This window comes from Pseudophryne corroboree, chromosome 9 (genome assembly GCF_028390025.1).
Source record: "Pseudophryne corroboree isolate aPseCor3 chromosome 9, aPseCor3.hap2, whole genome shotgun sequence".
NCBI classification, from domain to species: domain Eukaryota; kingdom Metazoa; phylum Chordata; class Amphibia; order Anura; family Myobatrachidae; genus Pseudophryne; species Pseudophryne corroboree.
This window is the reverse complement of record NC_086452.1, coordinates 44556341-44584267: the sequence shown is the minus strand read 5'-3', so window position 1 is coordinate 44584267 and position 27927 is coordinate 44556341. Positions and strand designations below refer to the sequence as shown.

At 49.2% G+C, this 27927-nt stretch overlaps 1 protein-coding gene across 6 annotated transcripts in view; it reads right to left on the bottom strand.

Annotated features, from left to right (window-relative positions):
* Positions 1 to 27927, bottom strand: part of OMA1 (OMA1 zinc metallopeptidase) — a 140910-nt gene that overhangs the window by 38913 nt on the left and 74070 nt on the right. For all 6 annotated transcript variants that reach the window (XM_063939272.1, XM_063939274.1, XM_063939273.1 and 3 more), the window contains one exon: positions 360 to 509. In XM_063939272.1, coding sequence (XP_063795342.1) covers positions 360 to 509 — 150 coding nt within the window. The remainder of the gene's footprint in view (positions 1 to 359; positions 510 to 27927) is intronic.

Genomic DNA, 27927 nt, shown 5'->3' with positions numbered 1-27927 from the left:
ACGACGTGTTACTAATCTACTTATAATAGAGGCAGCCATTTTGTATTAGTGAGAATGCAGCTAACTGGAATATAGTGATGTCACTCAAGCACTGGATCAGACAGCACAAAATGGCTGCCTCTTCTGTGTGCAGCGTCCGAGGCGCCTAAGCTACATGGCTGCTGGGATTCATATTACCATGTATATCGAGCGATGTGTGAAACACACGGTAACACAGGAAAGTTGTTTACATCAGGTGCGTTTCTCTGGCGTTGTCACACAGACGTCATGCGGCTTCCTGTGTACTACACCTTGTACAATATCTTATTTTTTGTTGTCTCTATGGCTAAACACCCCTAGTAATAAATACCACCACTCACCTTTGGTATGAGTCTGTCCAGATGTTCCGCTCGGTTCTCGTGCGACGGATGTGTGGAAAGCCATTCCGGGATGCGAGGCTGTTCTCCCAGGGTCTCCATGACTTCCATCTGTTTCCAGAAGACAGAACTGGCTCTCACGTCAACACAGGCCTGCGGGGAACAGACAGACTAAAACTTACTACACAATCAGACGTTACTCTTCATATAACGATGCTGCACTATATACATCAGTACTGCCACGTTTAGGCTCCCTGCACAGCTCCCGGCCAGTTTGGGGGTAGAGGACACCAGTAGGGTTGCCACCTCATCCCTTTAATTCTGGACACACATTAATTACACAGGTTCTGTGGCTGGCTGACTTGGAGACTCCATTTCACCTGGTTTTAATCAGTCACAGAACCTGTGTAATTAATGCGTCCAGAATTAAAGGGATGAGGTGGAAACCCTAGACACCTTTAGCCACCAGCAGCCTGGAAGGAGGGGTCTTGCCATGGCCAGCCCGGGGTGTGGGAGGGGCGAGCGCAGGTCCCCGCCCCTCCATTGGCACACAGTATATATAAAGCAGCTAAGCCGGTTATCTGCCTCCTCCTCAACCACATCATCTGCAGCCCCAGCGCCGACCCCTCCTCTTCCTCCCGGTCACCGCACTGTTCACCCAACACAGGGTCTCACTTCTTCCTGCTAGACTGATTCACCGTCTTCCCCAGCCGGTAAGTGGCCACACGTGTCCCTGATACCCCCGCTATGAGCGCTGGCGGAGCATCTGGTGGTTCCTGCATCCGTTTCCTGGTTACTGCTACTACTTGTTGCCGAGTCCTGGGATGCCAAGAAAGCTGGGGTTGCAGCATAGTATATGGAGGAGGGGGTGCAGAGTATGCGGTATATGGCGGGAGCAGTATATGGAGGAGGGGGTGCCCTGTATATAGGGGGCACTGTATGGAAGGGTATGGGGGTGCAGTGTATATAGGGGCAGTATATGGTGGGGGGTGCAGAATATGGATGAGGATGGGGGGTGCAGTGTATATAGGGGCAGTATATGGTGGGGGGTGCAGTATACATAGGGAGTGTGTGTGTGTCCGTGTCACACAGAGGTCACTATATTGAAACAATCTACATCTCTCTCTCCACAGTCCCTATCTACCCCAACCCCTCCCCCCTCTCTATTCCCCCATGTCCTATCTGCCACACCTCCCTCTCTCCCCAGTCCCTATCTGCCCCGACCCCACTCTCCACCACCCCCAGTCCCTATCTACCCCAACCCCTCCCCCCTCTCTATTCCCCCATGTCCTATCTGCCACACCTCCCTCTCTCCCCAGTCCCTATCTGCCCCTACCCCACTCTCCACCACCCTCAGTCCCTATCTACCCCAACCCCTCCCCCCTCTCTCTTCCCCCATGTCCTATCTGCCACACCTCCCTCTCTCCCCAGTCCCTATCTGCCCCTACCCCACTCTCCACCACCCCCAGTCCCTATCTACCCCAACCCCTCCCCCCTCTCTATTCCCCCATGTCCTATCTGCCACACCTCCCTCTCTCCCCAGTCCCTATCTACCCCAACCCCTCCCCCCTCTCTATTCCCCCATGTCCTATCTGCCACACCTCCCTCTCTTCCCAGTCCCTATCTGCCCCTCCCCCTCCCCCCTCTCTCTTCCCCATGTCCTATCTGCCACACCTCCCTCTCTCCCCAGTCCCTATCTACCCCAACCCCTCCCCCTCTCTCTTCCCCATGTCCTATCTGCCACACCACCCTCTCTCCCCAGTCCCTATCTAACCCAACCCCTCCCCCCTCTCTCTTCCCCCATGTCCCATCTGCCACACCTCCCTCTCTCCCCAGTCCCTATCTACCCCAACCCCTCCCCCTCTCTCTTCCCCATGTCCTTCCTGCCACACCTCCCTCTCTCCCCAGTCCCTATCTAACCCAACCCCTCCCCCTCTCTCTTCCCCCATGTCCTATCTGCCACACCTCCCTCTCTTCCCAGTCCCTATCTGCCCCTACCCCACTCTCCACCACCCCCAGTCCCTATCTACCCCAACCCCTCCCCCCTCTCTATTCCCCCATGTCCTATCTGCCACACCTCCCTCTCTCCCCAGTCCCTATCTGCCCCTACCCCACTCTCCACCACCCCCAGTCCCTATCTACCCCAACCCCTCCCCCCTCTCTATTCCCCCATGTCCTATCTGCCACACCTCCCTCTCTCCCCAGTCCCTATCTACCCCAACCCCTCCCCCCTCTCTATTCCCCCATGTCCTATCTGCCACACCTCCCTCTCTTCCCAGTCCCTATCTGCCCCTCCCCCTCCCCCCTCTCTCTTCCCCATGTCCTATCTGCCACACCTCCCTCTCTCCCCAGTCCCTATCTACCCCAACCCCTCCCCCTCTCTCTTCCCCATGTCCTATCTGCCACACCACCCTCTCTCCCCAGTCCCTATCTAACCCAACCCCTCCCCCCTCTCTCTTCCCCCATGTCCCATCTGCCACACCTCCCTCTCTCCCCAGTCCCTATCTACCCCAACCCCTCCCCCTCTCTCTTCCCCATGTCCTTCCTGCCACACCTCCCTCTCTCCCCAGTCCCTATCTAACCCAACCCCTCCCCCTCTCTCTTCCCCCATGTCCTATCTGCCACACCTCCCTCTCTTCCCAGTCCCTATCTGCCCCTACCCCACTCTCCACCACCCCCAGTCCCTATCTACCCCAACCCCTCCCCCCTCTCTATTCCCCCATGTCCTATCTGCCACACCTCCCTCTCTCCCCAGTCCCTATCTAACCCAACCTATCCCCCCTCTCTCTTCCCCATGTCCTATCTGCCACACCTCCCTCTCTCCCCAGTTCCTATCTGCCCCTACCCCACTCTCCACCACCCCCAGGGCCGTCTTTTCGTATGGGCTCAATGGGCTCTTGCCCAAGGGCCCCAGGAGTATAAGGGCCCTAGGCTGATAGCTGAGGGTCCCCTCTTTCCAGGGGTACCAGGTTTTTGAAAATCGGCCCTAGGGAACCGGAGATATCTGACTTCAAGGCAGTGGTCCCCATCCAAGACTATTAATTGCTCTTCCCAGCCAGATCTCGCTGGCTCTGTCTGACTTACAGTTTTTCTGAGGGTATACGCCAAAAGGTGGGAGTCTCCTCTTTCGGTGGACATTGGCAGCTTGTCTCTACTATGCCCAGAACCAGAGATATCAGCCTTCCAGCAGCTGGTCCCTGCTCCAGCTCCACACGTCTAATATGCTGTTTTATATATTCATTGGTAGATTGCTCTGGCTCCTGAACTCTGATCCCCAAGTCCCCAGTATCTCCTGAAAGGTGAGACTCTCTAGTTTTTTTATCCCATTCAAAGCTAAGAAATCTTTTTCCAGGAACTTTAGATACTGTATCTGCAGTCAAGCAAGCTGCCCTCTCACCAGAAAATGAAGAAAATTAAGCCCACTCCACTACCGACCCCTCCCCTACCTATATTAAACACCCCATACCACCCTGGAAGTCATGTACCGAGGCCCCTTTTTCCAGCCCAATGTCCCCTTCTACAGTTTAGTGTTCTCCCTCCCACTCCATCTGTGCAGTAAAGGAGTAATTAGCAGAAATTACTGCTCCAGGTCCTACATGCTGAGTAGAAGATAGAACACCCCCTACCGCCCGAGAAACATCAAAGCTGCCGCTGATAGCACCCCCCCCCCACACCACCCCTACCGCTGAAGGATGAGTAAGGGCCCCAGTGCATTGCTGTGCCCAGGGGCCCACACTGCTGTTAAGACGGCCCTGACCACCCCCAGTCCCTATCTGCCCCTACCCCCACCCTCTGTATGCAGCAAGTGTCAGATCAGTATTATTAATACTACCAGCAGCAGATGGGAAGCTGTAACATCTCCCTGCAGTTCCACTTTCTGTTTGATCTGTCTCAGAGGTGAGGAGCAGGCTTGGCTTTGATTATATAGGATAATTTACATACATTAACTTGTAGTATTCATCCTAACCGCCCCTTACTTCTTGTTGTATTCTAATGCAGCGCATAAGATAGGTGCAAGTCAATGGCAGGCAAGCAGCTTCTGCAGTCGCTCATTATTATAAAAAATGCAGCGCATTAATTTGCTAAGGATTTGTACAGTCACCCAGGAGAGGCTCACGGTGATGTCACAGGTTCTAGTAGTTCATTTGTGAGACACAGATGTCTATTAATTGTCAATTATACCTAGATTATTGTTTATACATTCACATTTGTATGTTATTCCCCTGGCATATATACAGGCGGGTGTTGGAAAACCTCCCCCGTCCTCTGATGAAACTGTCAATGTGTAGCGGAGAAACGCGTAATAATTAAGTCAGGTGGAAACCTCTGATTACCGCTGAACTTCTTCCCGGCCGGTCTGTATAGAGATCTGCATCATGGGGCCTCATTGGCTAGTCTCGGGTCAGCTCTTACACCCTGAATTTTTTTTTTGGGGGGGGGATAGTTGATCTCATTTTGACCTGCGCACTGTCTTCTTTTTCCAGTTGACTTCCTTAAGAAGTGGGATTCTCTCAGAACCTGCACTCGGTAAGATCAGTGATATTTATGGCCTTCATACTTTCAATGGTATTTAATAGATATTTTTGTCTCTGCTGCTGATTTTATTTTTATTTGTAATTTTTTTTCATGCTTTCATAATAGATATTTCATAGTGTGGTGTGCACATGGGATCCACAACACTCCTCCTTCATAGCCTTGTAACAAAGGAGAACCCAAGGACTTCTATCCTCAAAGTATCTTATGGGTCTGAGATGGGAACAAAAAGGAAACTTGCCAGCCTAGCAGCACAGGGAGGCCCAGCGAGCTCTTGTTCTCTAATACCCCTTTCACGCTGCACAAATAACCCGCTATCGACCCGGTATATTTCCGGATCGACGTGGGTCGCTGTGCGGTGTGAAAGGGGTCAGTCCTAAATTCCCAGGTCGCCTGACCCGGTATTTGAACCCAGGAATAAAAGGGTTATTCCCGGGTTATTACCAGGTAAGGTGCAGTGTGAACGGGTTGCGGGGTCGATGCGACCCGGGACCCTTTCACAGTATAGGCAGAGGCGGCGCAGAGATGATCTCATCTCCCAGTGCCGTCTCCACACCTGCCCCCGATGCCGGCTCCGTCCCTTGATGGCAACCCGACACGGCATATTGCCGAGTCGGGAAGCCAGTGAGAAAGGGTCCAATGAGGGGTCGCACCCGTGAGGGATCCATTTCAAATCCTGGGTGCGACCCGGCATTGCGATCTGAAAGCGGCATAAGATTCCTTATGTTTCTTAAGCCCTGGAACCCCAAGCATCCTTTGAGACTAGCGCACTGATTACCATAGGGGCAGATGTACTAAGCATTAGAGAGTGATAAAGTGGAGAGAGGTAAACTACCAACCAATCAGCTCCTAATTGTCATTTTTCCAACTCAGCATGTAACAGGAGCTGATTGGCTGGTACTTTATCTCTCTCCACTTTATCACTCTCCAAGGTTTAGTACATTAGAGCGCGAGCAAAAAAAAAAAAAAAAAAAAAAAAGAGATAGACCACCTAGGCAAGAGTATTTTTGGAAAACACTTCCAGCTGGTGACAAGAGGAAAAGCCACACAACACCGACTGGGGGGCTGAAACGACCGTGGCTATGATTTACAAACACCACCATCAAGGCCCAACTGTAAGACAGTGTGCGAGATCTGCAAAGTGCCGCCTTTTCTGCAATTTACCGCCAGTTTTAAAGCGGCGATTTGTTTACAAAGCAAATTGATGTTTGGCATTGTAAACAATTGCTGCTTTAAATCTCAGCACTGAACTCTAAGCACTTCATTACATTTGGGTGCAAATTTTCCTGGCCGCTGCATCCACGACAGAACGCTGGAGTCATTTGCAAAATCTGGTACCCCAAAAGAAACAAGCGGAATGGTCATCCATAGTAACCAATAAGGGGCTTACTTCCATTCTCTGAGCAACCAGGACTAGGAAAATGATTGAGACTCCCGATGGCTGTTCCAGCGCCTCTTGTGCACCATATTTTCATAAACGTCCTGCAAACAGGAACACGACACAAGATAAAAAAAATTAAATCCAGCATCAGTTGAAGACCAGAACTGCCAGGTGTCACACGGTCTTTTTGGTGTCCGGTGACGGGCGGTGGGAGATAGGAAGACGGCTTTAGGAACATCAGCGCAGATGGCAACCATGATTTAATGTGACAGACACCAACATAACAGCGATGCATCTCAATATAATTCTGCATGTGCTGTCAGCAATTCCTCCCTAGATCCTCATCCTGGATCCTTATGAAGAGAATGAGAAAACAGCCATCACATCATAATCCAACATGATAAATAGCCTTTGGCTCTCCCAGTGCACAATACCAAGATTACAGAACCAGTGTGATCACCTCCCATTATCAGTCGATTGTCAGTGTAATTCCAACCTTTAATGGAAACTCTGACAGTGTTTTATGTATGATTCCAAAACTAACTCCGGGCTCAAGCAAAGCAACAACACAGAGGAATGGGAATAACGGCTTGGGCACACAGATCTACGCATAATCGGCACTGGAGTTACAGACCAGGAACCTGTCTGCGCCACGGAGAGTTTCTATACACCACTGTTAGAGAAATGATGAGTTATAGCTGTAACAAGGATATTTCCAGCCGTTTCTGTACCCCTCCACATCCAACTGTCCAGGTTTGGGAGGAAGAATCTCTATTCCAATCATCTGCTCTCAGTAAGAGTCCAATGCAGCAGATGGTGGTGCTGGGCTGGGCTGACGCATACAGAGGAGTCTCAGTCATGGACTCTACAATCAGGGTTTCTGCTGCAGTACTTTGGAAATACTCTTCACTGACAATTCTATACACATACACAGACAACCAAAGTGCGTTACTGACACGGTATTTAGAATTCCAAAATGTACCGAAAAGTGACACTAGTACACAAATAGGAAACTTGGGGCCTGATTCAAGTTTGCAAGCAAAGCACACACAAAAAAAAAAGCACACAACTGGGCAAAACCATGCTGCACTGCAGGTGGGGCAGATGTAACATGTGCAGAGAGAGTTCGATTTGGGTGGGGTGTGTTCAAACTGAAATCTAAACCTCAGTGTACAAATAAAGCTGTCTAACATTTATGGGCTACATGCAAAAAGCAGCCAGTATTTACTCTGCACAGAAACAATATCACTCACCCAAATCTAACTCTCTCTGCACATGTTACGTCTGCCCCACCTGCAGTGCACATGGTTTTGGCCAGTTGTGTGCTTTTATGCTTTGCTATCTAACCTGAATCAGGCCCTTGGTGCTGTTAAGAGGATAGAGATCGCTACATTCTTTACAAATCTCTCTCTTTCTTACACAGCTATAAATTCAATAATATTTTACGGACTGTGAATTTACTGATCACCGGCAGCCATGATTACCCTCAACAACCGTGGCTGTAAATTGTGCAGCTATATGAAAAAAATAAGAATTTACTTACCGATAATTCTATTTCTCGTAGTCCGTAGTGGATGCTGGGAACTCCGTAAGGACCATGGGGAATAGCGGCTCCGCAGGAGACTGGGCACAAATAGAAAGCTTTAGTACTACCTGGTGTGCACTGGCTCCTCCCCCCATGACCCTCCTCCAAGCCTCAGTTAGGATACAGTGCTCGGACGAGCGTACACAATAAGGAAGGATTTTGAATCCCGGGTAAGACTCATACCAGCCACACCAATCACACTGTATAACTTGTGATCTGAACCCAGTTAACAGTATGATAACAGAGGAGCCTCTAGAAAAGATGGCTCACTACAACAATAACCCGATTTAGTTAACAATAACTATGTACAAGCATTGCAGACAATCCGCACTTGGGATGGGCGCCCAGCATCCACTACGGACTACGAGAAATAGAATTATCGGTAAGTAAATTCTTATTTTCTCTAACGTCCTAGTGGATGCTGGGAACTCCGTAAGGACCATGGGGATTATACCAAAGCTCCCAAACGGGCGGGAGAGTGCGGATGACTCTGCAGCACCGAATGAGAGAACTCCAGGTCCTCCTCAGCCAGGGTATCAAATTTGTAGAATTTAGCAAACGTGTTTGCCCCTGACCAAGTAGCTGCTCGGCAAAGTTGTAAAGCCGAGACCCCTCGGGCAGCCGCCCAAGATGAGCCCACTTTCCTTGTGGAATGGGCTTTTACAGATTTAGGCTGTGGCAGGCCTGCCACAGAATGAGCAAGCTGAATTGTACTACAAATCCAACGAGCAATAGTCTGCTTAGAAGCAGGAGCACCCAGCTTGTTGGGTGCATACAGGATAAACAGCGAGTCAGATTTTCTTACTCCAGCCGTCCTGGAAACATATATTTTCAGGGCCCTGACTACGTCCAGCAACTTGGAGTCCTCCAAGTCCCTAGTAGCCGCAGGTACCACAATAGGCTGGTTCAGGTGAAACGCTGAAACCACCTTAGGGAGAAATTGAGGACGAGTCCTCAATTCTGCCCTATCCGTATGAAAAATTAGGTAAGGGCTTTTATAGGATAAAGCCGCCAATTCTGACACGCGCCTGGCTGACGCCAGGGCCAACAGCATTACCACTTTCCATGTGAGATATTTTAAGTCCACAGTGGTGAGTGGTTCAAACCAATGTGATTTTAGGAACCCCAAAACCACATTGAGATCCCAAGGTGCCACTGGAGGCACAAAAGGAGGCTGTATATGCAGCACCCCTTTGACAAACGTCTGAACTTCAGGAACTGAAGCCAGTTCTTTTTGGAAGAAGATCGACAGGGCCGAAATTTGAACCTCAATGGACCCTAATTTTAGGCCCATAGACAGTCCTGTTTGCAGGAAATGTAAGAATCGACCCAGTTGAAATTCCTCCGTAGGGGCCTTCCTGGCCTCGCACCAAGCAACGTATTTCCGCCAAATGCGGTGATAATGCTTTATGGTTACATCCTTCCTGGCTTTGATCAGGGTAGGGATGACTTCATCCGGAATGCCTTTTTCCTTCAGGATCCGGCGTTCAACCGCCATGCCGTCAAACGCAGCCGCGGTAAGTCTTGAAACAGACAGGGTCCCTGCTGGAGCAGGTCCCTTCGTAGAGGTAGAGGCCACGGGTCCTCCGTGAGCATCTCTTGAAGTTCCGGGTACCAAGTCCTTCTTGGCCAATCCGGAGCCACGAGTATAGTCCTTACTCCTCTCCTTCTTATGATTCTCAGTACCTTGGGTATGAGAGGCAGAGGAGGGAACACATACACTGACTGGTACACCCATGGTGTTACCAGAGCGTCCACAGCTATTGCCTGAGGGTCCCGTGACCTGGCGCAATACCTGTCTAGTTTTTTGTTGAGGCGGGACGCCATCATGTCCACCTTTGGTTTTTCCCAACGGTTCACAATCATGTGGAAGACTTCTGGGTGAAGTCCCCACTCTCCCGGGTGAAGGTCGTGCCTGCTGAGGAAGTCTGCTTCCCAGTTGTCCACTCCCGGTTTGAACACTGCTGACAGTGCTATCACATGATTTTCCGCCCAGCGAAGAATCCTTGCAACTTCCGCCATTGCCCTCCTGCTTCTTGTGCCGCCCTGTCTGTTTACGTGGGTGACTGCCGTGATGTTGTCTGACTGAATCAGCACCGGCTGACCTTGAAGCAGAGGTCGTGCTAGGCTTAGAGCATTGTAGATGGCCCTTAGCTCCAGGATATTTATGTGAAGTGATGTCTCCAGGCTTGACCACAAGCCCTGGAAATTTCTTCCTTGTGTGACTGCTCCCCAGCCTCTCAGGCTGGCATCCGTGGTCACCAGGACCCAGTCCTGAATGCCGAATCTGCGGCCCTCTAGAAGATGAGCACTCTGCAACCACCACAGAAGAGACACCCTTGTCCTTGGGGACAGGGTTATCCGCTGATGCATCTGAAGATTCGATCCGGACCATTTGTCCAGCAGATCCCACTGGAACGTTCTTGCGTGGAATCTGCCGAATGGAATCGCTTCGTAGGAAGCCACCATCTTTCCCAGGACTCTTGTGCATTGATGCACTGAGACTTGCCCTGGTTTCAGGAGGTTTCTGACTAGGTCGGATAACTCCCTGGCTTTTTCCTCCGGAAGGAACACCTTTTTCTGGACTGTGTCCAGAATCATCCCTAGGAACAGAAGACGTGTCGTCGGAATCAGCTGCGATTTTGGGATATTTAGAATCCAGCCGTGCTGCCGTAGCACTACCTGAGATAGTGCTACTCCGACTACTAACTGTTCTCTGGATCTTGCCCTTATCAGGAGATCGTCCAAGTAAGGGATAATTAAAACGCTTTTTCTTCGAAGAAGAATCATCATTTCGGCCATTACCTTGGTAAAGACCCGGGGTGCCGTGGATAATCCAAACGGCAGCGTCTGAAACTGATAGTGACAGTTTTGTACCACAAACCTGAGGTACCCTTGATGAGAAGGGTAAATGGGGACATGGAGGTAGGCATCTTTGATGTCCAGAGACACCATAAAGTCCCCCTCTTCCAGGTTCGCGATCACTGCTCTGAGTGACTCCATCTTGAACTTGAACCTTTGTATGTAAGTGTTCAAGGATTTCAGATTTAAAATAGGTCTTACCGAGCCGTCCGGCTTCGGTACCACAAACAGCGTTGAATAATACCCCTTCCCTTGTTGCAGGAGGGGTACCTTGATTATCACCTGCTGGGAATACAGCTTGTGAACTGCCTCCAATACTGCCTCCCTGTCGGAGGGAGACGTTGGTAAAGCAGACTTCAGGAACCGGCGAGGGGGAGACGTCTCGAACTCCAATTTGTACCCCTGAGATACTACTTGAAGGATCCAGGGGTCCACTTGCGAGTGAGCCCACTGCGCACTGAAATTCTTGAGACGGGCCCCCACCGTGCCTGAGTCCGCTTGTAAGGCCCCAGCGTCATGCTGAGGACTTGGCAGAAGCGGGGGAGGGCTTTTGTTCCTGGGAATTGGCTGTCTGTTGCAGTCTTTTTCCCTTTCCTCTGCCCCGGGGCAAAAAAGAGGAACCTTTTGCCCGCTTGCCCTTATGGGGACGAAAGGACTGAGCCGGATAAGACTGCGTCTTTTTATGTTGAGAGGCGACCTGGGGTAAAAATGTGGATTTCCCAGCAGTTGCCGTGGCCACCAGGTCCGATAGACCGACCCCAAATAACTCCTCCCCTTTATAAGGCAATATTTCCATATGCCGTTTAGAGTCTGCATCACCTGACCACTGTCGCGTCCATAATCCACTTCTGGCAGAAATGGACAGCGCACTCACTCTTGATGCCAGAGTGGAAATATCCCTCTGTGCATCTCGCATATATAGAAATGCATCTTTTAAATGCTCTATAGTCAACAATATACTGTCCCTATCCAGGGTATCAATATTTTCAGTCAGGGAATCCGACCAAGCCACCCCAGCGCTGCACATCCAGGCTGAGGCGATTGCTGGTCGCAGTATAACACCAGTATGTGTGTATATACTTTTTAGGATATTTTCCAGTTTTCTGTCACCTGGTTCCTTGAGGGTGGCCGTATCAGGAGACGGTAACGCCACTTGTTTTGATAAGCGTGTGAGCGCTTTATCCACTCTAGGGGGTGTTTCCCAACGCGCCCTAACCTCTGGCGGGAAAGGGTATAATGCCAATAACTTTTTAGAAATTATCAGTTTTTTATTGGGGGAAACCCACGCTTCATCACACACCTCATTTAATTTGTCTGATTCAGGAAAAACTACAGGTAGTTTTTTCACACCCCACATAATACCCTTTTTAGTGGTACTTGCAGTATCAGAAATGTTTAACACCTCTATCATTGCCGTGATCATGTAACGTGTGGCCCTACTGGAAGTCACGTTTGTCTCCTCACCGTCGACACTGGAGTCAGTATCCGTGTCGACGTCAGTATCCACCACCTGAGGTAACGGCCTTTTTAGAGCCCCTGATGGTTTCTGAGACGCCTGGACAGGGACTAGCTGATTAGTCGGCTGTCTCATGTCATCAACTGTCTTTTGTAAGGAGATGACACTGTCACGTAAATCCTTCCATAAAGCCATCCACTCAAGTGTCGACTCCCTAGGGGGTGACATCTCTATTATAGGCAATTGCTCCGCCTCCACATCATTTTCCTCCTCATACATGTCAACACAAACGTACCGACACACAGCACACGCACAGGGAATGTCTGATAGAGGACAGGACCCCACTAGCCCTTTGGGGAGACAGAGGGAGAGTATGCCAGCACACACCAGAGCGCTATATATAGATATAGGGACAACCTTATATAAGTGTTTCTCCCTTATAGCTGCTGTATTGTTAATAACCCGCCAATTAGTGCCCCCCTCTCTTTTTTACCCTGTTTCTGTAGTGCAGGACTGCAGGGGAGAGTCAGGGAGACGTCCTTCCAGCGGAGCTGTGAGGGAAAATGGCGCCTGTGTGCTGAGGAGATAGGCTCCGCCCCCTTCTCGGCGGCCTTTCTCCCGCTTTTTGTGAAAATCTGGCAGGGGTTAAAATTCATCCATATAGCCCAGGGGCTATATGTGATGTATTTTTAGCCAGCCAAGGTGTTTCTATTGCTGCTCAGGGCGCCCCCCCCCCCTAGCGCCCTGCACCCTCAGTGACCGGAGTGTGAAGTGTGCTGAGAAGCAATGGCGCACAGCTGCAGTGCTGTGCGCTACCTTGTGGAAGACAGGATGTCTTCTGCCGCCGATTTTCCGGACCTCTTCTTGCTTCTGGCTCTGTAAGGGGGCCGGCGGCGCGGCTCTGGGACCGAGCTCCAAGGCTGGGCCTGTGATCGGTCCCTCTGGAGCTAATGGTGTCCAGTAGCCTAAGAAGCCCAATCCACTCTGCACGCAGGTGAGTTCGCTTCTTCTCCCCTTAGTCCCTCGATGCAGTGAGCCTGTTGCCAGCAGGTCTCACTGAAAATAAAAAAAAAACCTAAACTAAAACTTTCACTAAGAAGCTCAGGAGAGCCCCTAGTGTGCACCCTTCTCGTTCGGGCACAAAAATCTAACTGAGGCTTGGAGGAGGGTCATGGGGGGAGGAGCCAGTGCACACCAGGTAGTACTAAAGCTTTCTATTTGTGCCCAGTCTCCTGCGGAGCCGCTATTCCCCATGGTCCTTACGGAGTTCCCAGCATCCACTAGGACGTCAGAGAAATATGTCTTATTAACTGGGTTGGCTTTAGAGTTAGTCTCATTAACATAATTTCTAACGGCGCCCAGAAGACTTTGGGGGAAATTAACTGTATCACATGGGTGGAGGCGGCGCTCTAAGTAACCAATCAGGTTTTTGCTAACACTGAATGTACTAGATAATTGACAGCTACTATAGAATCTGATTGAATTTGTCTTTGCACCAGATTTCATAACTTTCCAGCGGCTCCTATACAGACAAAATATAATAGCGGAATCTGTTTACTGAAACAAAGAGCAAGTTTCTGTACGAATTCCATCCTTTTGCGGTAGTGTTTGGCTATAGGCCCTCATTCCGAGTTGTTCGCTCGTTGCCGAGTTTCGCTATAATGCAATTAGTCGCTTACTGCGCATGCGCAAGGGTCGCAGAGTGCATGCGCTTAGTTATTTTACTCAAAAGTTAGATATTTTACTCACGGCATAACGAGGATTTTTCATCGTTCTGGTGATCGTAGTGTGATTGACAGGAAGTGGGTGTTTCTGGGCGGAAACTGGCCGTTTTATGGGAGTGTGCGAAAAAACGCAGGCGTTTCTGGGAAAAACGCGGGAGTGTCTGAAGAAATGGGGGAGTGTCTGGGCGAACGCTGGGTGTGTTTGTGACGTCAAACCAGGAACGAAACTGACTGAACTGATCGCAGTGTAGGAGTAAGTCTCGAGCTACTCAGAAACTGCTAAGAAATTTCTATTCGCAAATCTGCTAATCTTTCGTTCGCAATTCTGCTAAGCTAAGATACACTCCCAGAGGGCGGCGGCCTAGCGTGTGCATTGCTGCTAAAAGCAGCTAGCGAGCGAACAACTCGGAATGAGGGCCATTGTCGGCAGAGGGATGGTAGGTAAGTATATGTAAGTGTGAGTGTGTGTTTGTATGCTTTATTAAAGTTATACTATCACAGTGTGTGTGTCGTGGTTATTGTAATATTTCTTTTACAGTAGCACTACAGGTACCAGCACAGTTTTTTTTAAACTATTTCACAAAATTTACACAGAGAAGCATGCACGGGTCTCACTGATCCGTGCACGATTGTCCAAACACGCCAGCCAAAAGCAATTCTAGTTTAAAGTTCTATTTCTGTACGAATTTTATCCTTTTGCGGTAGCGTTTGGCTATTGTCGGCAGAGATTGAGAATACGAATCCTTGGTAAATTCCCTTGTTCTATGACATGGGTCTTCAACCTGTGGCCCTCCAGCTGCTGTGGAACTACACATCCCAGCATGCCCTGCCTCAGTTTTTAGCATTCATTAATAGCAAAACTGTGGCAGGGCATGCTGGGATGTGTAGTTCCACAGCAGCTGGAGGGCCACAGGTTGAAGACCCATGTTCTATGAGGTGTATGTGAAAATCCAACCGATGGTGTGTTGATTTGTGTTTGGACGGCCGTGAAACTCAATACGAGTTGGACAAACTCTGCTGTGTTTGGTGTTTAGTAAATTACCAAGATGCATTTTCGTCCGTGAATGCAATCTCAAATGGAGTTAGGAGCTTAGTAAATTTCCATAAGAGAGTCACATAACAGGACTCACTGTGAAGAGGTTAAACAAACCAGGGGATTCCATTTTCCATAATATTCATGTGTGTGAACGATGGGGTAAAGGAGCTCATTTAAAGATCACTTTGCAGCTGATGCAATGAGAAGAACATTGATAGTACAAGGTGACGGGAGCTGAGAGCTAAGTGTGCAGGGGTCAAGCTGGCTCTCGTTAATGGGAGCCGAGTGCGCAGAATTTGGCAGGGCGACAGTCTCTACCCAGAGAGGTCTGCAGACGCTACTGTTCCCTTCTGTGCTGTACAGCAAATTGGCTTAAAATGCTTGTGTGGTGGGGCATTTACAGTGAGCAGATCACAAACATATTAATAATATTTTTTTTTTTTTTAAAATAAGAATTTACTCACCGGTAATTCTATTTCTCGTAGTCCGTAGTGGATGCTGGGAACTCCGTAAGGACCATGGGGAATAGCGGGCTCCGAAGGAGGCTGGGCACTCTAGAAAGATCTTAGACTACCTGGTGTGCACTGGCTCCTCCCACTATGACCCTCCTCCAAGCCTCAGTTAGGTACTGTGCCCGGACGAGCGTACACAATAAGGAAGGATTTTGAATCCCGGGTAAGACTCATACCAGCCACACCAATCACACCGTACAACTCGTGATATGAAACACAGTTAACAGTATGAAACAATAGAGCCTCTCAACAGATGGCTCAACAATAACCCGATTTAGTTAACAATAACTATGTACAAGTATTGCAGATAAACCGCACTTGGGATGGGCGCCCAGCATCCACTACGGACTACGAGAAATAGAATTACCGGTGAGTAAATTCTTATTTTCTCTAACGTCCTAGTGGATGCTGGGAACTCCGTAAGGACCATGGGGATTATACCAAAGCTCCCAAACGGGCGGGAGAGTGCGGATGACTCTGCAGCACTGAATGAGAGAACTCCAGGTCCTCCTCAGCCAGGGTATCAAATTTGTAGAATTTTGCAAACGTGTTTGCCCCTGACCAAGTAGCTGCTCGGCAAAGTTGTAAAGCCGAGACCTCTCGGGCAGCCGCCCAAGATGAGCCCACCTTCCTTGTGGAATGGGCATTGACAGATTTTGGCTGTGGCAGGCCTGCCACAGTATGTGCAAGCTGAATTGTACTACAAATCCAACGAGCAATAGTCTGCTTAGAAGCAGGAGCACCCAGCTTGTTAGGTGCATATAGGATAAACAGCGAGTCAGATTTTCTGACTCTAGCCGTTCTGGAAACATATATTTTCAGTGCCCTGACAACGTCTAGCAACTTGGAGTCCTCCAAGTCCCTAGTAGCCTAGGCACCACAATAGGCTGGTTCAGGTGAAACGCTGACACCACCTTTGGGAGAAACTGGGGACGAGTCCTCAATTCTGCCCTATCCATATGGAAAATCAAATAAGGGCTTTTACAAGACAAAGCCGCCAACTTTGATACTCGCCTGGCAGAAGCCAAGGCCAATAACATAACCACCTTCCACGTGAGATATTTCAGATCCACGGTTTTTAGTGGTTCAAACCAATGTGATTTTAAGAAACTCAACACCACGTTGAGATCCCAAGGTGCCACAGGAGGCACAAACGGGGGCTGACTCTGCAGCACTCCTTTTATAAATGTCTGAACTTCAGGTACTGAAGCTAGTTCTTTTTGAAAGAAAATCGACAGAGCCGAGATCTGTACCTTAATGGAACCCAATTTAAGGCCCATAGTCACTCCTGCTTGCAGGAAATGCAGAAATCGACCTAGTTGAAATTCCTCTGTTGGGGCCCTTTCGGCCTCACACCATGTAACATATTTTCGCCATATGCGGTGATAATGAGTTGCTGTAACCTCTTTCCTGGCTTTAGTAAGCGTAGGACTGACTTCCTCCGGAATGCCCTTTTCCTTCAGGATCCGGCGTTCAACCGCCATGCCGACAAACGCAGCCGCGGTAAGTCTTGGAACAGACAGGGCCCCTGCTGCCGCAGGTCCTGTCTGAGTGGCAGAGGCCATGGGTCCTCTGATATAAATTCTTGAAGTTCTGGGTACCAAGCTCTTCTTGGCCATCCACGAGTATCGTTCTTACTCCTCGCCTTCTTATTATTCTCAGTACCTTTGGTATGAGAGGCAGAGGGGAGAACACATAAACCGACTGGTACACCCACGGTGTTACCAGAGCGTCCATAGCTATCGCCTGAGGGTCCCTTGACCCGGTGCAATATCTTTTATAGCTTTTTGTTGAGGCGGGACGCCATCATGTCCACCTGTGGCCTTTCCCAATGGTGTACAATCCTATTGGAAGACTTCTGGAGGAAGTCCCCATTCTCCCGGGTGGAGGTCGTGTCTGTTGAGAAGATCTGCTTCCCAGTTGTCCACTCCGGGAATGAACACTGCTGACAGTGCTAACACATGATTTTCCGCCTATCGGAGAATCCTTGTGGCTTCTGCCATCGCCATCCTGCTTCTTGTGCCGCCCTGTTGGTTTACATGGGCGACTGCCGTGATGTTGTCTGATTGGATCAGTACCGGCTGGTTTTGAAGCAGAGGCCTTGCCTGCCTCAGGGCATTGTAAATGGCCCTCAGGTCCAGAATATTTATGTGTAGGGAAATAACCTGACTTGACCAAAGTCCCTGGAAATTTCTTCCCTGTGTGACTGCCTCCCAGCCTCAAAGGCTGGAATCCATGGTCACTAGGACCTAGTCCTGTATGCCGAACCTGCGGCCCTCTTGAAGATGGGCACTCTGCAGCCACCACAGTAGAGATACCCTGGTCCTTGGAGACAGGGTTATCAGCCTATGCATCGGAAGATGCGATCCGGACCACTTGTCCAACAGGTCCCTCTGAAAAGTTCTTGTATGGAACCTGCCTAATGGGATTGCTTCGTAGGAAGCTACCATTTTTCCCAGGACTCGCGTGCAATGATGCACCGCTACCTATTTTGGCTTCAGGAGGTCTCTGACTAGAGATGACAACTCCTTGGCTTTCTCCTCCGGGAGAAACACTATTTCTGGTTTATGTCCAGAACCATCCCCAGGAACAGTAGACGCGTCATAGGAACCAGCTGTGACTTTGGACTGTTTAGAATCCAACCATGCTGTTGTAGCACTTTCCAAAATAGTGCTACCCCGACTACCAACTGCTCCTTGGACCTCGCCCTTATAACGAGATTGTCCAAGTACGGGATAATTACAACTCCCTTTTTTTGAAGGAGTATCAACATTTCGGCCATTACCTTGATAAAACACCCTCGGTGCCATGTACAGTCCAAACGGCAGTGTCTGGACTTGGTAATGGTAATCCTGTACCACAAATCTGAGGTACTCCTGGCGAGGATGGTAAATGGGGACATGCAGGTAAGCATCCTTGATGTCCCAGGATACCATGTAATCCCCCTCGTCCAGGCTTGGAATAACCGCCCTGAGCGATTCCATCTTGAACTTGAATTTTTGTGTTCAAGGATTTTAAATATAAAATGGGTCACACCGAACCATGCGGTTTCGGTACCCCAACCCGTGTGGAATAGTAACCCCGTCCTTGTTGAAGTAGGGGCACCTTGAGTATTACCTGCTGGGAATACCGCTTATTAATTGCCTCTAGTACAGCCTCCCTGCCTGAGGGAGTTGTCAGCAAGGCATATTTTAGGAAACGGCTGGGGGGAGACATCTCGAATTCCAGCTTGTACCCCTGAAATACTACTTGAAAGAAACAGGGATCCACCTGTGAGCGAGCCCACTAATTGCTGAAATTTTTGAGACGGCCCCCCACCGTACCTGGCTACACCTGTGGAGCACCCGCGTCATGGTGTGGCCTCACAGGAGGCGGGGGAAGAATCTTGATTCTGGGAACAGGCTGACTGGTGCAGCTTTTTTCCCTCTACCCTTGTCTCTGTACAGAAAGGAAGCGCCATTTGACCTGCTTGCTTTTCTGAAGCCGAAAGGACTGTACCTTTGTCTGTGAGGAAACCTGAGGTAAAATTATTTCTTCCCAGCAGTTGCTGTGGATACGAGGTCCCAGAGACCATCCCCAAATAATTCCTCACCCTTATAAGGCTCTCTATGCGCTTTTTAAGTCAGCATCACCTGTCCAGTGACAGGTCTCTAATACCCTCCTGACAGAATGGTCATTACATTTATTTTGGATGCCAGCCGGCAAAATATCCCTCTGTGCATCCCCCATATATAAGACGACGTCTTTAATATGTTTTTATGTTTGCCAACTAGTATCCCTGTTTGACAGGGTCACCGACCACGCTGCAGCAGCACTATCTGCAGGTCTCAGTCTAGTACCTGAGTGTGTAAATACAGACTTCAGGATAGCCTCCTGTTTTTTATCAACAGGTACCTATTAAAGTGGCCGTATCCTAAGACGGCAGTGCCACCTTTTTTGACAAACGTGTGAGCGCCTTATCCACCCTAGGGGATATCTCCCAGCGTAACTTATCCACCTGGCGGGAAAGGGTACGCCATCAGTAACTTTTTATAAATTACCAGTTTCTTAACGGGGGAACCCACGCTTTCACACACTTCATTTATTCATCTGATGGGGGAACAAAACACTGCCTGTTTTTTCTCCCCAAACCTAAAACCCATTTTTAGAGGTGCTTGGGTTAAAGTCAGAAATGTATAACACATTTTTTATTGCCGGGATCACGTCACGGATGTTCCTAGTGGATTGTGTATATGTCTCCACCTTGTCGACACTGGAGTCAGACTCCGTGTCGACATCTGTGTCTGCCATCTGAGAGAGCGAGCGTTTTTGAGCCCCTGATGGCCTTTGAGACGCCTGGGCAGGCGCGGGCTGCGAAGCCGGCTGTCCCACAGCTGTTACGTCATCCACCCTTTTATGTAAGGAGTTGACACTGTCGGTTAATACCTTTCACCTATCCATCCACTCTGGTGTCGGCCCCACAGGGGGCGACATCACATATATCGGCCTCTGTTCTGTCACCATATAAGCCTCCTCATTCAACATGTCGACACAGCCGTACCGACACACCGCAGACACACAGGGAATGCTCTAAATGAGGACAGGACCCACAAAAGCCCTTTGGGGGGACAGAGTAAGAGTATGCCAGCACACACCAGAGCGCTATATATATACAGGGACTAACTGAGTTATGTCCCTAATAGCTTTTATATAATATACTGTTTACAGTGCCAATTTTAATGCCCCCCCTCTCTTTTCCCTCTTACTGTACTGTAGAATTGCAGGGAAGAGCCAGGGAGCTTCCCTCCAGCCGAGCTGTGAGGGAAAAATGGCGCCAGTGTGCTGAGGAGATAGGCTCCGCCCCTTTTTCGCGGCCTATTCTCCCGTTTTTTATGGAATTCTGGCAGGGGTATTTACCTCATATATAGCCCCTGGGGCCATATATTGAGGTATTTTAGCCAGCCAAGGTGTTTTTATTGCTGCCTCAGGGCGCCCCCCCCAGCGCCCTGCACCCTCAGTGACCGGAGTGTGAAGTGTGTGAGAGGAGCAATGGCGCACAGCTGCAGTGCTGTGCGCTACCTTGGTGAAGACAGAGTCTTCATGCCGCCGATTTTCCGGACCATCTTCTTGCTTCTGGCTCTGTAAGGGGGACGGCGACGCGGCTCCGGGACCGAACATCAAGGCTGGGCCTGCGGTCGATCCCTCTGGAGCTAATGGTGTCCAGTAGCCTAAGAAGCCCAATCCGGCTGCAAGCAGGCGAGTTCGCTTCTTCTCCCCTTAGTCCCTCGCTGCAGTGAGCCTGTTGCCAGCAGGTCTCACTGAAAATAACAAATTCTAAGACTATAACTTTCTAAGAGCTCAGGAGAGCCCCTAGTGTGCATCCAACCTCGGCCGGGCACGAAATCTAACTGAGGCTTGGAGGAGGGTCATAGTGGGAGGAGCCAGTGCACACCAGGTAGTCTAAGATCTTTCTAGAGTGCCCAGCCTCCTTCGGAGCCCGCTATTCCCCATGGTCCTTACGGAGTTCCCAGCATCCACTAGGACGTTAGAGAAAGTAAAGAAAAAAGGTTAGAGTATGAATGACTATCTGCGTCATGTTACCCAAGAGGACAGCTTAACACCCCCCCCCCCCCTACAATAATATGTATACTTTAAAGTGTATATACTGTATAATTGTACTATGAAGTGTAGGTATATTGGATGTCTGTGACCACAGACATGCACAAGGGGGCGCTTGAGGGTTATTATTAAAGCAGGAGCTTCTAGGCGAGCTCTTCCACCCTCCTTTCCATTACCTGTTATACTTTCACAGACGCGTAACTGTCCATTGTGGAACAATTTCAAAATGCCTCCTGTGGCTTCACTGCTCACCAAATAAGATGGGAATGATACCCCCCCCCCTACTGTAAAATAGAAGCATATTACAAGTCACCTAGGACTACCATGCATGGGGAATTTACAGCGGCATAGAAATCTTTACCAGCCTATGGGAGGAGTTCAGTGGACTAAAGGTGTTAAGTGCTGACTTTAACAGAACAATGCAATTTGCAAAGGTAGATTAGATAAAGGGGTGAAGGAAGTGCATTTTTAGGGGCAGCTTGGAGTGACGCTCTGTTATTTCCCCTCCATAAAAAGATTCTAAACCGCTGGAGATCAGAACTTCTCCTATACTTGGGTAGGATCTTGCGTCCTCCCATCTGCACTCTAAGCTGCCGGAGATCAGGTCTGGTCCTATACTTGGAAAGGATCTTTGGCCCTCCCATCTGCACTCTAAGCTGCCGGAGATCAGGTCTCATCCTATACTTGGGTAGGATCTTGCGTCCTCCCAGAGACGGCCCTAACCAATATGATGCCCTAGGCAAGATTTTGGCTGGTGCCCCCTAGCACCGCCGCTAGTTCTGCAGGAAATGCCTGGCATGACTCAGCTGGCAGCTCTGCTAACGTCAGGTGCCTTTTGTTTATGAAGAATCATCTTATTTCCATTGCTATGTCACTAGGATGCACAAGCAGCTTCTGCTGATTAAAATGATATGCAGCATGCCTATATTCTGTGTGTGACTGTGGCTGTATCTGCATACAAAATGCTACATTACAGTGATTTCCAGGAATACACGCAACGTAGCATTTCGTATGCAGATAGTCGCAGTCACACACAGAATATAGGCATGTCGCATATCATTTTAATCAGCAGAAGCTGCTTGTGCCCCTAGGCATACCAAATGCCCTAGGCATTTGCCTAGTTTGCCTATGCCTAAGGCCGGCTCTACGTCCTCCCATCTGCACTCTAAGCTGCCGGAGATCAGGTCTGGTCCTATACTTGGGAAGGATCTTTGGCCCTCCCATCTGCACTCTAAGATGCCGGAGATCAGGTCTGGTCCTATACTTGGGAAGGATCTTTGGCCCTCCCATCTGCACTCTAAGCTGCCGGAGATCAGGTCTGGTCCTATACTTGGGAAGGATCTTTGGCCCTCCCATCTGCACTCTAAGCTGCCGGAGATCAGGTCTCGTCCTATACTTGGGTAGGATCTTGTGTCCTCCCATCTGCACTCTAAGCAGCCGGAGATCAGGTCTCGTCCTATACTTGGGTAGGATCTTGTGTCCTCCCATCTGCACTCTAAGCAGCCGGAGATCAGGTCTCGTCCTATACTTGGGTAGGATCTTTGGCCCTCCCATCTGCACTCTAAGCAGCCGGAGATCAGGTCCTGTCCTATACTTGGGTAGGATCTTTGGCCCTCCCATCTGCACTCTAAGCAGCCGGAGATCAGGTCTCGTCCTATACTTGGGAAGGATCTTTGGCCCTCCCATCTGCACTCTAAGCTGCCGGAGATCATGTCTCGTCCTATACTTGGGAAGTATCTTGTGTCCTCCCATCTGCACTCTAAGCTGCCGGAGATCAGGTCTTGTCCTGTACTTGGGAAGGATCTTGTGTCCTCCCATCTGCACTCTAAGCTGCCGGAGATCAGGTCTCGTCCTATACTTGGGTAGGATCTTTGGCCCTCCCATCTGCACTCTAAGCAGCCGGAGATCAGGTCTGGTCCTATACTTGGGAAGGATCTTTGGCCCTCCCATCTGCACTCTAAGCTGCCGGAGATCAGGTCCTGTCCTATACTTGGGAAGTATCTTGTGTCCTCCCATCTGCACTCTAAGCTGCCGGAGATCAGGTCTGGTCCTATACTTGGGAAGGATCTTGGGTCCTCCCATCTGCACTCTAAGCTGCCGGAGATCAGGTCTGGTCCTATACTTGGGAAGGATCTTGTGTCCTCCCATCTGCACTCTAAGCAGCCGGAGATCAGGTCTCGTCCTATACTTGGGTAGGATCTTTGGCCCTCCCATCTGCACTCTAAGCTGCCGGAGATCAGGTCTGGTCCTATACTTGGGAAGGATCTTTGGCCCTCCCATCTGCACTCTAAGCTGCCGGAGATCAGGTCTGGTCCTATACTTGGGAAGGATCTTTGGCCCTCCCATCTGCACTCTAAGCTGCCGGAGATCAGGTCTCGTCCTATACTTGGGTAGGATCTTGTGTCCTCCCATCTGCACTCTAAGCAGCCGGAGATCAGGTCTCGTCCTATACTTGGGTAGGATCTTTGGCCCTCCCATCTGCACTCTAAGCAGCCGGAGATCAGGTCTCGTCCTATACTTGGGTAGGATCTTTGGCCCTCCCATCTGCACTCTAAGCTGCCGGAGATCAGGTCTGGTCCTATACTTGGGAAGGATCTTTGGCCCTCCCATCTGCACTCTAAGCTGCCGGAGATCAGGTCCTGTCCTATACTTGGGAAGTATCTTGTGTCCTCCCATCTGCACTCTAAGCTGCCGGAGATCAGGTCTTGTCCTGTACTTGGGAAGGATCTTGTGTCCTCCCATCTGCACTCTAAGCTGCCGGAGATCAGGTCTCGTCCTATACTTGGGTAGGATCTTTGGCCCTCCCATCTGCACTCTAAGCTGCCGGAGATCAGGTCTGGTCCTATACTTGGGAAGGATCTTTGGCCCTCCCATCTGCACTCTAAGCAGCCGGAGATCAGGTCTGGTCCTATACTTGGGAAGGATCTTTGGCCCTCCCATCTGCACTCTAAGCTGCCGGAGATCAGGTCCTGTCCTATACTTGGGAAGTATCTTGTGTCCTCCCATCTGCACTCTAAGCAGCCGGAGATCAGGTCTGGTCCTATACTTGGGAAGTATCTTGTGTCCTCCCATCTGCACTCTAAGCTGCCGGAGATCAGGTCTGGTCCTATACTTGGGAAGGATCTTTGGCCCTCCCATCTGCACTCTAAGCTGCCGGAGATCAGGTCTGGTCCTATACTTGGGAAGTATCTTGTGTCCTCCCATCTGCACTCTAAGCTGCCGGAGATCAGGTCTGGTCCTATACTTGGGTAGGATCTTTGGCCCTCCCATCTGCACTCTAAGCTGCCTGAGATGAGGTCTTGTCCTGTACTTGGGAAGGATCTTGGGTCCTCACATCTGCACTCTAAGCAGCCGGAGATCAGGTCTGGTCCTATACTTTAGAAGGAGTTTGCAGTATTCCATTTGCACTGCAGCAGTTCTAGGTGTATTTTACCCAACGCACCTGTAGTTTGTGGAGAGATCTCCTGAGAGCGGTGAGCACCACCAACACGATAACATTTTGCACTGCACCCCATAAATCACCTTCTACATGCTTTCACACAGATACCCGGGCACCCTATATTACAGAAGGGAGTACACGCACTCTTATAAGATGCAAACTCCAATGGAAAACAAAACAAGTTGATTGCAGGCAGCGACCCTCCCTCACGGACAGCTATACATTCCATCAGTGCAAAAAGGTTTCCTGCGAGTCAGGTGACACCGATGCCATCACCACTCACCAAATATATATTGTACTACAGAATATTTATCATTTTAACCTACTAAAATACGGTAGTTACTGTACATGTATTTTGGGATTATTTGATAATCAGGCAGCCCTGCCCCACATTGTTGAAAAATAAAGTCCTATAATCACTTATACCCATATTAACCTAACGTAGAGAACTGAAGGAACTATCCCACTAACAGCAGCACAGGAAACATCTCCAAGCACAATTGTATAAACGGAGACCTTTATATCACACTGTGTAATCCAAAATTCCATCAGCTCCGCAATATATAGGATAAGCCCCGCTGTTGTGGGATATAGGGGTATTACGAGTCACAGGGGAGTTCTGTCACCATATATAGGACGGGGCTGCAGGCTAAGAGCTTTTATACAGGTCAGGGAAGTGTGAATCAGCGTTAGGACGAAAGCTACACTTAGCATATATAAACCTTTCTAGTACCAGAGCGCTACAGGAGCTGGCATTTGCTGCCTGTGAAGAAGTTCACTTCATTAGATGCTTTTGCATCCCACAGTGACAGTGGAATTAAAAGGATCTACTGTCCATTAGGGTCTCGGTTAGGATTTCTAGCACTCTAATAAGTGTCTATTAAATTTACCTGTCTTGTCTCCTACTGACAGCACATGAAAAGTTCACTATATTTATAGCAGCATCTCAATTAAGCACTGAGCTCGCTAAATGTTGTATTGCCCTAGTTCCTGGAATTTGCAGCCGCCGAGACTTCATGATCTCCTCGTCAGCCTTGATTTAAAGGGGTAGGATGACCCCAGCTGAATTGCATCATTTAACCGCACAGGGCAGGAGATATAGTAGCAGGATAACTTCCGGGATGCATGAACACATTGGGGGTATAAATTTACTCAGTGGCGCTCGTGTTCGGCAAGTTCGCCCACTGGATTTAAATGGGCAAAAATATTTAATGCAAAACGCATCTGGGTTTGTATTTAATATTATTTACCGTTTAAATCCAGCTTCCGATGATGTAACAGGATTGAAAAGGGCAGTTTAGTAAATGTGACCAGCTCCACTGTGTTATTGTGAGTGGTTTACTAAGGGCCTAATTCAGACCTGATCACTCGCTAGGGTTTTTTTGCACTGCTGCGAACAGATAGTCGCCGCCCATAGGGGAGTGTATTTTCGCTTTGCAAGTGTGCGATAGCATGTGTAGTAGAGCTGTACGAAAATATCTTGTGCAGTCTCTGCGCAGCCCAGGACTTACTCAGCCGCTGCCATCACTACAGCCTGTCCGGGCCCGGAATTGACGTCAGACACCCGCCCTGCAAACACTTGGACACGCCTGCGTTTTTCCAACCACTCCCTGAAAACGGTCAGTTGCCACCCACACACGCCTTCTTCCTGTCAATCTCCTTGCGAACAGCCGTGTGAATGGATTCTTCGTACAAACCCATCGCTGAGCGGCGATCAGCTTTGTACCCGTGCTACGCGCCTGCGCATTGCGGTGCATACGCATGCGCAGTTGTGACCTGATCGCAGCGCTGCAAAAAACGCTAGCAAGCGATCAGGTCTGAATTACCCCTTAAATCATTATAGCCAACTATATGCAATACAGAAAGCATTACACTGGCCTCTATACAATACACAGAGCACTGTAGAGTACGATATGCAACGCAGGGACCATTCTAGTGACTGATATACAATGCACAGATAATTCTAGTGACTGGCATACAGTACAGAGAGCATTACAGTGAAATTTATATAATACACAGAGCATTTTAGTTAACAAAACATATAAAAAACATTCTAGTGACCAATATTCGTACAGAGAGTATTCCATTGACCTCTTCACAATAGAGGGAGCATTCTAGTAACAGTTATACAATACAGGGAGCATATCAGTAGCCCAAGAGCAACAAAGAGAACATAAATGTTAACTACATAGAAAACAGGGACGATTCCAGTGATATACACTACAGGAATCATTCTAGAGGGTGATATAAAATGGATGGTCTTCAGTTTGCCAGCGGCCGGGCTCCAGACAACCAGCATACCGGCGCCGGAATCCTGACCGCCGGCATACCGACAACTTTTCTCCCTCTTGGAGGGAGAATAAATAGCGTGGCGAGTGCAGCGTGCCCGCAAGGAGCTCATTTGCGCTCGCCCAGCTGTCGGTATGGCGGCGGTCGGGATTCCGGCGCCGGTATGCTGGCCGCCGGGAGCCCAACCGCCGGCATAACATACTACACCCATATAAAATACATGGACCATTCTAGTGGGGGATATACAAGACAGGGATTATTACAGTGAGCGGCATACAGTACAGGCACCATACTAGCGAGCGATATACAATACAGAAGCCGTTCTAGCAACTGATATACATATAGTGGCCTTTATATAATAGAGAACAGTCTAGTGACCCCAACAGAGGGCTGTGAGGATCCTAAGAGTACTGATATAATATTGGGGGTTATCAAACACCACCAAGGGTCTGGAGACACTTTCTTCTATATAATTTTGCACTTTCAGAGTTTTTCTCTCAGGATTCTCCTCCTCTCCGCTTCTTTTACAAGTTGGAGTACCACAAGGCCCAGTTTTGGGTCCTCCAGTCTTCTCTATCTGTGCCATGTGTCTTCATAAACCAATAAACTAATCTGGAGTTCCGTATCATCTGTATGTGGATGATACCAAAATGTATCTCTCATCATCTGTGTTGGTCATTCGTCAACTTAAACTAAATATTTAAAAAACTGAGGTAATAATATTCCCCCTCGTCTATGAAAGTTACATAGCAAACGACTCAATTTATGTCAGCAACACAACAATCAGCCCTACCCTCCAGCTATGTCATCCTAGCCCCTTAACTGTTCTTGGCTGCCCACATTCAAGATGGATCCCAATCCTGTTACACACAGATAAGAAATATCTCCGGTAGGCTCTGAGGAAGCTGCAGTGAGAGAAGTTCTGGAATTGCGCACAATCAATAATCTGCCCCTTTTTAGTATCCCTTAGTTATGCAAACACAATTACATTAACGAAATATGCCCCACTTAAAAATCAGTCCATTTACTTGATTAATTAATTTATGTAACCTGATTAGACAGATATTTGCCCTCACATCCCCTGTCTACCAGCCATCTCCTTTTTGGAAAAGCCAGCAATTCCTTAAACTTAATGAAGTAAATGTAATAGGGTCCG